The 12,889-nt window shown below is 53.5% G+C and overlaps 1 protein-coding gene across 1 annotated transcript in view; it reads left to right on the top strand.

Annotated features, from left to right (window-relative positions):
- The first annotated feature begins 5,745 nt into the window (after nt 1-5,745).
- DPY19L4 (dpy-19 like 4) overlaps nt 5,746-12,889 on the top strand; it is a 55,942-nt gene continuing 48,798 nt past the window's right edge. The window contains exons 1-2 of the mRNA XM_054167378.1: nt 5,746-5,944; nt 11,389-11,496. Coding sequence (XP_054023353.1) covers nt 5,806-5,944; nt 11,389-11,496 — 247 coding nt within the window. The 5' untranslated portion in view covers nt 5,746-5,805. The remainder of the gene's footprint in view (nt 5,945-11,388; nt 11,497-12,889) is intronic.

Below are 12,889 nucleotides of genomic sequence, written 5' to 3'. Positions count from 1 at the left end.
TCCCCTCCCTTGCCCTGCTGGCCACACTTCTCTTGCTGCAGCCCAGGCTCTGATTGGCTTTCTGGGCTGCAAGTGCACACTGAGAGCTCCTGGTGAGCTTCTCCACCAGCTGGCATATTCATTTGTGGAGGAAGAGACCTGCATGAAAGATGGGAATTATTTGGGGGGAGGGGGAGGTTGATTTATTCTCTCAGTTCTCCCACCTTCAAATGGGAAGGTGGGGGGGGAAACAATGGGTGAGCAGGGTAGGTTTCTCACTTCTCTGCTGTGTGTGCAGTTGTGGATGTAACTAACCTGATGTGCATTCACAGTTGAACACAAATCAAGGTGTGGGGTGATCCACCTGCATCAGTAGAAAATTGGAGTTGCACAAGGACAAGACCTGGAGCTCCTATTAAAAGAAAGATCTGGAGGTGCTGGAAGGTGTCCAGAGAAGGGCCATGAGGATGAGCAGAGGGCTGGAGGTCCTCTCCTATGAGGACAGACTGAAGGAGTTGGGGCTGTTCAGTCTGGAGAAGAGAAGGCTCCCAGGAGACCTTCTTGTGGCCTTGCAGTATCTGCAGGGGGCTCCAAGAAAGCTGGGGAGGGACTTTTGAGGGTGTCAGGGAGTGATAGGACTGGGGGGAATGGAGCAAATCTAGAAATGGGTAGATTGAGATTGGATGTGAGGAAGAAGTTGTTCCCCATGAGGGTGGTGAGAGACTGGCACAGGTTGCCCAGGGAAGCCTCCTACCTGGAGGTGTTTGCAGCCAGGCTGGATGTGGCTGTGAGCAAGCTGCTGTAGTGTGAGGTGTCCCTGGCCATGGCAGGGGGGTTGGAACTGGCTGAGCCTTGAGGTCCCTTCCAACCCTGACAGTTCTGTGATCTGTGATTGTAGCTCTATCACCCAATGATGCCTCCCCAACAGAGAAAGGGGGAACCAGAAAGGGAAAGACCCACAGGTTGAAATGAAACTAGATTTCATGACAGAGCCAAACTGGTACCAATGTCCATACACAATTCATAAACCCTCACCATTCTATGCTTCTGTGAAGGCACAGCATAAAGAGCAGGCACAAAGAAGGCTTTGGAAACCCAAAATTTAGACTCTGAGCAATAATTTGGTTTGTTCCTGTCCATGTATTGATGGGCTGAGTATGAATATTTAAAGCAAGTATAGCTGTTTTGATTGCAATGATTATTTGTGCCTATGCTGGCAGCTTCTTACAGACCCAAATTATGAAGAAAATAAAGCAGCTCAAAACCATTAAATTACATTAAAAATGCAACAGATAATTTATGGGTCATTAACAACATAAGCAACAGTTTCAAGTATCCAGTAAATCAACAACTGCAGGAGGATTTTAGGTTGTATTACAAAATCCAGGAAACCTATAAATCCCTTTTTGTGCTCCAATGGGACACCCAGGCCAGTTTAGTCTTTTCCTTGCAGCTGCTGGAGAAGCAAAACCAAATACATAGAATACATAGAATGAACCAGGTTGGAAGAGACCTTCAGGATCATCGCGTCCAACCCATCAACCAATCCAACACCACCCAAACAACTAACCCATGGCACCAAGCACCCCATCAAGTCTCCTCCTGAACACCTCCAGTGATGGTGACTCCACCACCTCCCTGGGCAGCCCATTCCAATGGGCAATCACTCTCTCTGTGTATAACTTTTTCCTAACATCCAGCCTGAACCTCCCCTGGCGCAGCCTGAGACTGTGTCCTCTTGTTCTGGTACTGGCTGCCTGGGAGAAGAGACCAACATCCGTCTGTCTACAACCTCCCTTCAGGTAGTTGTAGAGAGCAATAAGGTCCCCCCTGAGTCTCCTCCTCTCCAGGCTAAGCAACCCCAGCTCCCTCAGCCTCTCCTCACAGGGCTGTGCTCCAAACCCCTCACCAACTTCATTGCCCTTCTCTGGACACCTCCTTCCTAAACTGAGGAGCCCAGAACTGGACACAGGACTCAAGGTGTGGCCTAACCAGTGCAGTATACAGGGGCAGAATGACCTCCCTGCTCCTGCTGGCCACACTGTTCCTGATGCAGGCCAGGATGCCATTGGCCCTCCTGGCTGCCTGGGCACACTGCAGGCTCATGTTCAGTCTACCGTCAACCAGCACCCCCAGGTCCCTCTCTGCCTGGCTGTTCTCCAGCCACTCTGACCCCAGCCTGTAGCTCTGCCTGGGGTTGCTGTGGCCAATGTGCAGAACCTGGCACTTGGATGTGTTCAATCTCCTGCCCTTGGACTCTGCCCATCTGCCCAGCCTGTCGAGGTCCCTCTGCAGAGCCTCTCTACCCTCCAGCAGATCAACTCCTGCCCCCAGCTTGGTGTCGTCAGCAAATTTACTGATGATGGACTCGATGCCCTCATCCAGATCATCAATAAAGATGTTAAAGAGCATGGGGCCCAGCACTGATCCCTGGGGCACACCACTAGTGCCTGGCTGCCAGCTGGCTGTGGCACCATTCACCACCACTCTCTGGGCTCGGCCCTCTTCCTGCAGTCCATCAGCCACTGGCCTGACTGCAGGCCAGAAGATGCCCAGTCCCCAAGGGGCAGTTCCCACAAACATCTTTGATAGCTCCTCCCATGATTTGCTTCTGAAAGGTTTAGGTAAGCCCAGCTGCTCTGCTCAGTGAGGCACCCCTGCAGCAGGACAATGTTGGCTGGTGAGAACTGCCAGGGTCACAGCCTCCCAAGATGAAACTGAGACTACACAGCACAGCATTTGTTAGACCATACCTGGGGAACTCCCCCAACACACACACATGATGAGGTGCAAACAGCACAGACTCTGCCCACTTCTCAGGTATTTTACTCTGGCTACTTCTCAGTTATTTTACTCCAGCTACTTCTAAACTGAGAGGTAGTAAACAGCTGGGCATCTTCAGCCCAGCTGGTGGTGAAAGGTGCCACAGCCAGCTGGCAGCCAGGCACCAGTGGTGTGCCCCAAGGATCAGTGCTGGGTCCCATGCTCTTTAACATCTTTATTGATGATCTGGATGAGGGCATTGAGTCCATCAGCAGTAAATTTGCAGATGACACCAAGCTGGGGGCAGGAGTTGATCTGCTGGAGGGTAGAGAGGCTCCTGCTGAGGGACCTCGACAGGCTGGACAGATGGGCAGAGGCCAAGGGCAGGAGATTGAACACATCCAAGTGCCAGGTTCTGCACTTTGGCCACAGCAACCCCAGGCAGTGCTACAGGCTGGGGTCAGAGTGGCTGAGAGCAGCCAGGCAGAGAGGGACCTGGGGGTGCTGGTGGATGGTAGGCTGAACATGAGCCTGCAGTGTGCCCAGGCAGCCAGGAGGGCCAATGGCATCCTGGCCTGCATCAGGAACAGTGTGGCCAGCAGGAGCAGGGAGGTCATTCTGCTCCTGTACACTGCACTGGTTAGGCCACACCTTGAGTCCTGTGTCCAGTTCTGGGCCCCTCAGTTTAGGAAAGATGTTGAGATACTGGAAGGTGTCCAGAGAAGGGCAACAAAGCTGGGGAGGGGTTTGGAGCACAGCCCTGTGAGGAGAGGCTGAGGGAGCTGGGGTTGCTTAGCCTGGGGAAGAGGAGGCTCAGGGGTGACCCTCTTGCTGTCTACAACTACCTGAAGGGAGGTTGTAGACAGGCAGAGGTTGGTCTCTTCTCCCAGGCAGCCAGCACCAGAACAAGAGGACACAGTCTCAGGCTGCACCAGGGGAGGTTTAGGTTGGATGTTAGGAAGAAGTTCTATACAGAGAGAGTGATTGCCCATTGGAATGGGCTGCCCAGGGAGGTGGTGGAGTCACCATCACTGGAGGTTTTCAGGAGGAGACTTGATGGGGTGCTTGGTGCCATGGGTTAGATGTTTGGGTGGTGTTGTATTGGTTGATGGGTTGGACACGATGATCTTGAAGGTCTCTTCCAACCTGGTTTATTCTATTCTATTCAACCTTTCACTACCTAGTTGGCACCATCCTGCTCCCATAGGTGAAGATCCTAACCTGAAAGTTAATGTTAAGGGCAATAATCCCTCAAAGGATGGCAGAATTCAGCCCAGAGCACTTCTAAGGGGAGCACTCTCTGTGCCCTGGTAGTGAACCTTGATGCATCTCCAGACTCATGCCTTGGATTACTCAAGACAGATCCCAAATCCTTGACATTACAGGTCTGACCTAAACCCAAGAAAAATCTAAGCTGATTTAGCTAAGCATCAGATCTTGCCCCAGATCTCCAAATTTTACCAGACTATCTCTGCCAAGACCATGGTCCTGTCACTCTGGAGCTGCTCAGCATACTTTTAATGGATGGGGCTCCATACAGCACCTATTAAAGATCCCTCCAAATCCTTCTTTTGCCACAGGGCTGACAATGACTGTGATAATCATTAGGTGGCTGGTATGCTGAGATGCCCACCTATTCTACTACTAAAGGATGTTTTATCTCTTCCTTATGATCCTCCACTGGCCTCCCTTTATAGAGACACAGCCTGTTGTCCCAAAAGCAGACATGTCCTCAAGGGTGGGGACATGCTTTTGTGCTGCATTTGTACAGTCTCTGTGACAGGTGTTGGCACCATGCTCCAGGAGTTCATCATGCAAAACAAAACAGCCCAAAGCAGGTGTGCAGCAAGGCTCAACCTACCATTTCTCTCACTTGGCCCTTGCATCTAGCCCAGAATTTCGTGTGACCATCATCATGCTTGTACTCTCCAGAGAGCGCTCAGAAGTCATTCTGCCCTGTGCTCAGCACTGGTTAGGCCACACCTGTGTCCAGTTCTGGGCTCCTCAGTTTAGGAAAGATGTTGAGTTACTGGAATGTGTCCAGAGAAGGGCAAGAAAGCTGGGGAGGGGTCTGGAGCACAGCCCTGTGAGAGGCTGAGGGAGCTGGGGTTGCTTAGCCTGGAGGAGGCTCAGGGGAAACCTTCTTGTTGTCTACAGCTCCCTGAAGGGAGGTTGTAGCCAGATGGGGGTTGGTCTCTTCTCCCAGGCAAGCAGTGCCAGAACAAGAGGACACAGTCTCAAGCTGTGCAGGGGGAAGTTTAGGCTTGATCTTAGAACGAACTTCTTCCCAGAAACAGAGATTGGCCATTGGAATGTGCTGCCCAGGGAGGTGGTGGAATCATCATCCCTGGAGGTGTTTAAGAAGAGCCTGGATGAGGCACTTGGTGCCATGGTCTGGTTGATTAGATGGTGTTGAGTGATCAGTTGGACCTGATGATCGTGGAGGTCTCTTCCAACCTGGCTGATTCTGTGATTCTGCAAGGTGGGAGACCTCCACCCTCCGGGACGGAGACCCTCTGCAGAGGGCTCATGGAGTGCAGAACAAGAGGAACCCACAGGAGATGCTCTGACGAGGGCCCCGAGGCCCGGCTGCACGCCTCTGGTTCCGGGCTGCCTAGGACTTGCGCTTCGCTGCCTCTGTGAGGTTCCTTTTGACGGCTGCGGAGCGGAGCGGGCTGACAGGAGACCGTTACCGGCTGCAGGACTCACCCCGCCGGCCCGGAAGCGCAGGCCTGCGCCCGGGTCCGCCCGCGCCCCGGTCCGCCCGCGCCTCGGTCCGCCCGCGCCTCGGTCCGCCCGCGCCCCGGTCCGCCCGCGCCTCGGTCCGCCCGCGCCTCGGTCCGCCCGCGCCCCGGTCCGCCCGCGCCTCGGTCCGCCCGCGCCCCGGTCCGCCCGCGCCTCGGTCCGCCCGCGCCCCGGTCCGCCCGCGCCTCGGTCCGCCCGCGCCCCGGTCCGCCGCGCCCCTCGCTCTGCTACCACCGTTCCGCTGGAGAAGGCGCCGGACGCGGGAGCCGTAGCGGGGCGGCAGGAAGTGAGGGGCTGCTGCGCTCCGCTGGCTGTGTTATGCGAGAGCGCTCCCGCCCCCGGGGCCGACGAGAAGCGGGCGACAGCGGCAGCAGCGCGGGTGGGGTGGCGTCGCCCCGGAGAGAGCGGTGCGGGGCGCCGGCGGCGGGCGGCGGCCGCAGGCTGGCGATGGAGGAAGGTGAGGGGGGCGGCGGCGCGTGTGTCACCCTTATCCTCCTCCGCCGCGGCCGAGCAGGAGGGGGTGTGGGGTGCTTCGTTCTGCGCCCGGCCGGGCCATCTGAGGGGCCGCTGCCGCCTTAGGCCGCGGCGCTGGAGGGAGGGCGGTGCGGCCCCGGCCGGTGCCTGCCGAGCTGGGGCCGGGGTCGCTGCTCCCGCCGCAGGTCGGCAGCGGGGCAGCGGCTGGGCCCCGCGGGTGTGTAGCAGGGTACGTGCCGGGGTAGGGATGGACGTACGAAGGTAAACCGCCCGCCCGCAGGACACGAAGCCGCCTGCCGGACCCGGAGTCGCCTGCCCTGCCCGGCAGCGCAGGTCCCACCGCTCCAGCGGCTGGCAGCGGCCACACCAAGGCGCCCTCGGCGGACCCCTCGGGCCGCGCTGGCCAGGCCTCCTTGCCGGCCCGGGGCAGCCCATCCGGGGCAGCAGCTGGCAGGAGGACGCTGGGTGGATGGGAGCCCAGAAACCTGTAGTCTGTTTCTCTTCCCCGCCCGGCACTGTCTCTGTACAGAGCACCCCGGGGCAGCATCTGTCGGCTCCGGATGCGTTTTGTTTGGCATCCTCTCCGTTTTCCCGTTCCTCTATTTCAGCCTGTCTCTTCTCTCGTTTCGCTTTTAGCACAAGCATTTTTCACCAGGTCTCTCCCCTTCTGGGGGCTAGGAGATGGCATTTATTCTTCATAGGGCAGCCAGCAGAAACAAGACTGTAAGTAAGCACCCAGAGAGAGGTGCAGGAGCATCACAAGCAGATGTGATGCTGTCCCATGGCATGGCCCAACCTCCCAGCTGTTTTCAGTGCGGGTACTTCCCGAGCTGAACGTGGTTTCTGTGTACTTAGTGGTCTTGGGTTGTTTGTCCCCCACAGATGTGTCCATCTCTTCTTTAATCACTGTAAATTCTTCATTTACAGAACATTCCTTGGGGAGGAGTGGTCTGCAAGAAGGTGAAGTACAATGAACTGGTTCCCCTTAGCCTGACTCACTGGCTTTGTTTGATAGCTTCTTGTTCCAGCGTTAGAAAAGAAGGTGAATCACTGCCTCTGTTCAGCCTGTTTGTTTACTTCACTAGCTTGTAGACCTCTGGAACGTTTCTGCTGGTCATCCTCTTTTTCCAGACTGAGGCATCCTCAACTTGCTTCTTTGTTCCTTATATGGGAGCCATTGCACACCTCTGATCATCCTTGTGGCCCTTCTCTGGACGGTTCCCAGCCCTGTCTTACCCTTCTGTAGGTGAGAGGACAAAGGATTGCAGACAGTGCTCAATCTGCAGGTGAAACTTGGATTCCTGTCGTGGCACACAGGAGCAGTGAGTTATGCTTTTCTGCAGTGGCCTCAGGAGGAGAAGTGGAATGCATGTTGGCTGAAGAAGAGTTGGAAAAAAATGTACTAGGGGTTTAACAGGGAACTAGAAAACCATCTCAGGTGACAAATTGCATGTGCTGGATAGGGAGGTGCTAGAGGCTCTGTCATCAGTTCAAAACCCAAGCCTGCTTTCATTTGTTGCCTTCTTTGACTTTCATTTCAACCCCACTTAAAGGAAAAGTGGAGATAACATTTTCCTTGTTTGAGGCAGCTGCAAATGAAACAGAAGCAGCATGTTTGAGCCTTTGGTGTTGCTCTGAGGGAGGGAGTCTGTTGAGCAGCCTTCAGAACAGAGGTGATGATCAGTTTGCTGACTGAGAGGTAGTTGTTTCAGAATTAGGATTGGAAATGGTTCTTTCCTGGGGAGTTTTCCATTCCTGCTGCTAACTCTGGGTTTTGGAAGTGTGCTTTATTTGTAATGTGAGTCACTTACCTGCCAGAAAAGTCAAGGAAAATTCTATTTTCTTCCAGTGTTCTCACTGCTGTTGCTTTGGTGATGACTGAAATGCCAAGGGCAGACAGTTGTCTTTCCAAGCACACATCTGCTCATACAGGTGATCAGAGAAAATGGTCTGCTTTGGAGAGGACCTCCAAAGGTCATTCAGTCCAACCCCCTCTGAGGTCAGCAGGGGCATCCTCAACTAGATCAGGCTGCCCAGAGCCCTGTCAAGCCCCACCTTAAATGTCTTCAGGGATGGGGTCCCCACCACCTCCCTGTGTCACCTGTAATCCAGGGTGTCTCCCCTTGATTTATTTGATGTGGTACAAGTGATTTTTAATTGCAGTGCACTCAGTGGTTGCATTGCTGATTAACTTAATGTGCATAGTATCACAGTATCAGTCAGGGTTGGAAGGGACCACAAGGATCATCTAGTTCCAACCCCCCTGCCATGGGCAGGGACACCCCACACTAGATCAGCCTGGCCACAGCCTCATCCAGCCTGGCCTTAAACACCTCCAGGGACAGGGCCTCAACCACCTCCCTGGACAACCCATTCCAGGGCTTCACCACTCTCATGGGGAAGAACTTCCTCAGGCTGGAGCCTGAATCTCCCCACCTCCAGCTTCATTCCATTCCCCCCAGTCCTATCACTCCCTGAGAGCCTGAGCAGTCCCTCCCCAGGATGTGACAGGAAGACTTACTGATGTATATTTTCTTTCAGATTGACATTTGCAGATGTGATGCTGAACACTCTAAACCTGCCTTTGGTTTAATGCCTTTCCAGTTCTTGCCTAAGAAGGCAGACCATTTTCTGTTCATTCCATGACAAATGTTCTCACTGAGATCCTGCATTGAAAATCCTATTAAAACACAAATGCAGGTGTCCTGGTACAGGCAGACACCACTTCAAGTTTATTTCAGAACACAGAATTAACCAGGTTGGAAAAGACCCCAGAGATCATTGAGTCCAACCTATCACCCAACACCATCTCATCAACTAAACCATGGCACCAAGCACCCCATCCAGTCTCTTCTTAAACACTTCCAGGGACTCCACCACCTCCCTGGGCAGTACATTCCAATGGCCAATCTCTCTTTCTAGGAAGAATTTCTTCCTAACATCCAGCCTAAACCTCCCCTGGCACAGCTTGAGACTGTGTCCTCTTGTTCTGGTGCTGGTTGCCTGGGAGAAGAGACCAACCCCCACCTGGCTACAACCTCCCTTCAGGGAGTTGGAGAGAGCAAGAAGGTCTCCCCTGAGCCTCCTCTTCTCCAGGCTAAGCAACCCCAGCTCCCTCAGCCTCTCCTCACAGGGCTGTGCTCCAGACCCCTCCCCAGCCTTGTTGCCCTTCTCTGGACACCTTCAAGTCTCTCAATGTCCTTCTTAAACTGAGGGGCCCAGGACTGGACACAGGGCTCAAGGTGTGGCCTAACCAGTGCTGAATATAGGGCACAATGACTTCCCTGCTCCTGCTGGCCACAGGAGGATTCCTGATGCAGGCCAGGGTGCCATTGGCCTTCTTGGCCCCCTGGGCACACTGCTGCCTCATGTTCAGCTGCTGTCCACCAGCACCCCCAGGTCCCTCTCTGCCTGGCTGCTCTCAGCCACTCTGACCCCAGCCTGTAGCTCTGCATGGGGTTGCTGTGGCCAGTGTGTAGAACCTGGCACTTGGATGTGTTCAATCTCCTGCCCTTGGACTCTGCCCATCTGCCCAGCCTGTCAAGGTCCCTGTGCAGAGCTCTCCTACCCTCTAACAGATCCACTCCTGCCCCCAGTGATTTCACAGAATGGTTTAGGTTGGAAAAGTCCTTTAAGATCATCGAGTCCCAGCCCTTTAACCCAGCACTGCCAGCTCACCACTAAACCATGGCCCTCAGCAGTGCATCTACACTCTGAAACCTCTCCATGGAGGAGGACTCCACCTGGGCAGCCTGGACCAAGCCTTGACAGCCCTTTTGGGGAAGAACTCAGTCCTCATGTCCAGCTTCATTTATGTTACTAACTCTAGTTTCTTTTGGTTCTAACAGTTGGGAGTTAAATGTAGACTGAGTTAGACTCAAAGTAATATCCAAAGTAAATAAAAACTCTGTTGTGGGATGTGATGCTGGGAGCAGGATAGGGGAGGGAATGTATTTGCTTCATAAAAGATTTCCCCATATGAATAAGAGGCAGCTCACTCTAAAAGGAATGGCCTAGCCCCATTCCTGTGTCACAGGGATGTGCTCAGTTCACTGCTGCACTACAGCAGCCTGAAACCAGGAGGAGAGCAGAATGGAACTGGCATCAATTTCTCCCAGGGCCTCTATCAACTCACCCAAACTACTGCTTTCCTTTGTTTGTGTCATGCATTCATCATGGAGTAACCCAGTTGCCTCCCAGTTTGGGATCTGGGCAATTCCAGAGCATATTCCCTATGAATTTTGTGGGGAGTAGGAGTTGATTTCTGCACTGTTGTCTTGTTATTTCTGTTAGGCATAGGGCAAACTTTGAGTCCTTTTGACACCCTCATGAGATTCAACAAGACCAAGGGCAAGGTCCTGTAGCTGGGTCAGGGCAATCCCAAGCACTGATATAGGCTGGGGAGGGACTGGCTGGAGAGCAGCCCTGAAGAAAAGGCCTTGGGGGTGCTGGGGGAGGAGAAGCTCAACAGGAGCCAGCAGTGAGCACTTGCAGCCCAGAGAGCCAAGCAGAGCCTGGGCTGCAGCATGAACAGACAGCAGCCCCATACACCTCACTGCTCTAATTGCTACTGGCAGGTAGCACTCAGAAGGTCATTGCACCAAAATAAACTGAGTGTAGAGTATTTCAATCATGTCCATGAGTACTTTATCTTCCCAGGTTTACAGCTATAAGAAGCATTGCTCTAAGTTACTTTCTGACCTCCATTACTATAGATACATCCTGGGCTGCAGCAAGAGAAGTGTGGCCAGCAGGGCCAGGGAGGGGATTCTGCCCCTCTGCTCCACTCTGCTGAGACCACAGCTGGAGCTCTGGGGCCAGTTCTGGAGCCCCTAGGACAGGCAGGATCTGGAGGTGCTGGAAGGTGTCCAGAGAAGGGCCATGAGGATGAGCAGAGGGCTGGAGCTGCTCTGCTATGGAGACAGACTGAGGGAGTTGGGGCTGTTCAGTTTGGAGAAGAGAAGGCTCCCAGGAGACCTTCTTGTGGCCTTGCAGTATCTGAAGGGGGCTCCAAGAAAGCTGGGGAGGGACTTTTGAGGGTGTCAGGGAGTGATAGGACTGGGGGGAAGGGAGCAAAACTAGATGTGGGTAGGTTGAGATTGGATGTGAGGAAGAAGTTGTTCCCCATGAGGGTGGTGAGACACTGGTAGAGGTTGCCCAGGGAAGCCTCCTGCCTGGAGGTGTTTGCAGCCAGGCTGGAGGTGGCTGTGAGCAACCTGCTGCAGTGTGAGGTGTCCCTGGCCATGGCAGGGGAGTTGGAACTGGCTGATCCCTGAGGTCCCTTCCAACCCTGACAACTCTGTGATTCAACTCCGCTGTGGCACCCAATCAGTAGCCGTCACTGCCCGTTTCTCAGGGTGCACTTTTAGGTGTTGTGCTGCCATAACATTAAAAAACCCACCAAAAAGTAACAAAATATGTCTTCAGGGGCAGCAGACCTGCGACAGAGGAAGAAGCAAAGCTGCACAGGATCTGACAAAATGGCTCCAGAGGAGGGAAACAAAGAAAACTCAAAGCCGGGAAGGTCGCCAAAATGTAAGCTGCAGAGTTTTGAGCCAACTGCTGATTTTTATTGTTTGATGTTTTGGGGTCTTTGGTTTTGATTTGTTTTGTGTTTTCGTGATTCTTTTACATTTTATGGGAAGACATTGGTGGCACAGTAATTTATAGCAGTTCTTTTGGGTATAGGGGGTGGGGGGTGGGGGGGGGGAGTTTGTTGTAATGTTTGGAGACAACCCCGAGTAGAATTCTTCAGGAATGACATTTGCTGTGTTGCAGAGTGAAATGGGAGCCCTGGATTGTTTCAGGTTGCAGGAGGAGAGGAAAGGGGAGAGGCAGAGGGGTTCAGAATCTTGCTGCTGTTGCTTCTTTGAGGAGAGAGAAACAGTTTAATTGCTCCTGGCATGGTCTCTGGGTTGGGAAGCTGAGAGGCATGAAGTGATGCTCTCACAGCTTTTCAAGAAACAGAATTAAAACCAAGTGCAAAGTTTGGCAGCTTGATGAGCAATCTGGCTTGTGGAGGATCCTTCTCTGGAGACTTTCAAGGCCTGTCTGGATGTGTTCCTGTGTGACCTGAGCTCGATTGCATGGTCCTGCTCTGGCAGGGGGGTTGGACTCGATGATCTCTTTGGGTCTCTTCCAACCCCTGACATCCTGTGAGCCTGTGAACTCCTGTCTTGAAAATGAATAGCAGCTTGAAGGAGCTACAGGTGAAGCAGTCACCCATTGAGTGATTTTGGTAGAATTCAGATTCCTTCCTCTTGCATTAAAAAACAGAATGGAGAATAGAATGTCTCAGGATTGAAGGGCATTGAGAGACTTGAAGGTGTCCAGAGAAGGGCAACAAGGCTGGGGAGAGGCCTTGAGCACAGCCCTGTGAGGAGAGGCTGAGGGAGCTGGGGTTGCTTAGCCTGGAGAAGAGGAGGCTCAGGGGAGACCTTCTTGCTCTCTCCAACTCCCTGAAGGGAGGTTGTAGCCAGGTGGGGGTTGGTCTCTTCTCCCAGGCAACCACCAACAGAACAAGAGGACACAGTCTCAAGCTGTGCCAGGGGAAGTTTAGGTTGGAGGTGAGGAGAAAGTTCTTCCCAGCAAGAGAGATTGGCCATTGGAATGTGCTGCCCAGGGAGGTGGTGGAGTCCCCATCCCTGGAGGTGTTCAAAAGGGGACTGGATGTGGCACTTGGAGCCATGGTTTGGTTGTCAGGAGGTGGTGGGTGGTGGGTTGAACTTGATGGTCTCTGAGGTCTTTTCCAACCTTATTGATTCTGTGACTGTGATTCTGTGGCTATGATGAGGTAAGGCCACCTCTTTCTGTTCATGCCTTGTGGTGTTCTGGGTAAAATCTAGAGTTTGCTCTCTCTAATGGGGAGACTCTTGTTGGAATTCATTGGAAAATGAAACTGAGTAGAGAGGGGAGAACTCTGCAGTGT

This window comes from Dryobates pubescens, chromosome 14 (genome assembly GCF_014839835.1).
Source record: "Dryobates pubescens isolate bDryPub1 chromosome 14, bDryPub1.pri, whole genome shotgun sequence".
In the NCBI taxonomy this organism is placed as follows: Eukaryota; Metazoa; Chordata; class Aves; order Piciformes; family Picidae; genus Dryobates; species Dryobates pubescens.
The sequence above is the reverse complement of the archived record's forward strand: the minus strand, read 5'-3'. Positions and strand labels throughout refer to the sequence as shown.